This window comes from Protopterus annectens, chromosome 13.part0 (genome assembly GCF_019279795.1).
Source record: "Protopterus annectens isolate FY-2018-M chromosome 13.part0, PAN1.0, whole genome shotgun sequence".
Classification (NCBI taxonomy): domain Eukaryota; kingdom Metazoa; phylum Chordata; order Ceratodontiformes; family Protopteridae; genus Protopterus; species Protopterus annectens.
In genome coordinates, this window is record NC_056747.1 from 289,405,705 (window position 1) to 289,406,667 (window position 963).

General features: G+C 37.0%; 1 protein-coding gene across 1 annotated transcript in view; it reads left to right on the forward strand.

The window, feature by feature from the left end:
• Positions 1-400: 400 nt before the first annotated feature.
• The window catches only part of LRWD1 (leucine rich repeats and WD repeat domain containing 1), a 721,948-nt gene continuing 721,385 nt past the window's right edge, over positions 401-963 (forward strand). The window contains exon 1 of the mRNA XM_044053858.1: positions 401-544. Within this exon, the coding sequence (XP_043909793.1) occupies positions 465-544 (80 nt within the window). The 5' untranslated portion in view covers positions 401-464. The remainder of the gene's footprint in view (positions 545-963) is intronic.

A 963-nucleotide genomic window follows, 5' to 3' on the forward strand; every position in this document is an offset into this window, starting at 1 on the left:
ACATTGTATATCTGCTGTTTCTGTGAAGATGGTAGGCAGTCCAAGAAAACAGGTCATGTTTACTCAACAGACACTTTGGACATTTCAAATTATGCAATCACAGAAACAAGTTTGATAACCATTGACGACAGTTTCAGAACCACATTATATTTTCTGACTTGCTAACGTCTTGATTTGAGTTTGTAGCTTAGAACAATGCTGTTTCTGGAAGGAATTTATATTTGTAATTCTTTTAACCAATAGCATTAATAAAATTCATGGTTTACTCTAGACTCTGAAGTGACATAAATATAGAAAGAAGATGCTTGTAAACTCCTGTTCTTAAGTGAAAAGTGAAACCGGATTTTAATGAAGCTAATGTATTGTCTCTCTCTCTCTCTCTTTCCCTTATTAGATCAGTCTGGCAGCATTTAGACAACTAGCTGTTCTCAGTATTCCTCAGTGTGTTGGTATATGCAATAAGAATGACGAAGATCACGAAGGAACTGCTGCTACGGAAAGGAAATCCACAATGTGCTACACTTGGAGAAGTTAAAAAGATAAAGTGAGAATTCACTCTGTTCTTATGCAGTGAGCAACAGTCTGCTATAATTCACAGACTAAGAATTTTATCCTTAGAAGAGATAACATGCCTGATTCACTTAATATAACTATAATGTAGCCTGGTAGTACTCTGAAAAATCCTGTGGCCTTTTTTTTTGCTTCCTTTCTGTTCTGGCTAGCATAAACCAGAACACTCCCCTATAATAAACCAACCCATTTGTTTATGTGTGAAGGGATGGTTCAAAACATTGTTTATTAGCTTACCTACCTACTTTGTGGATGCATACTTCCTCTCTTGTACTGAATCTGCCTGTTACTGTTCATTCTGGTGCTGCAGTGAAGCATTCATTCCCAGGTAAGGTGAGCTAGCCAAAGCTGTTCTATTCCTCCTTTTATTGGCGAGTCCATTTGGTACTCAAA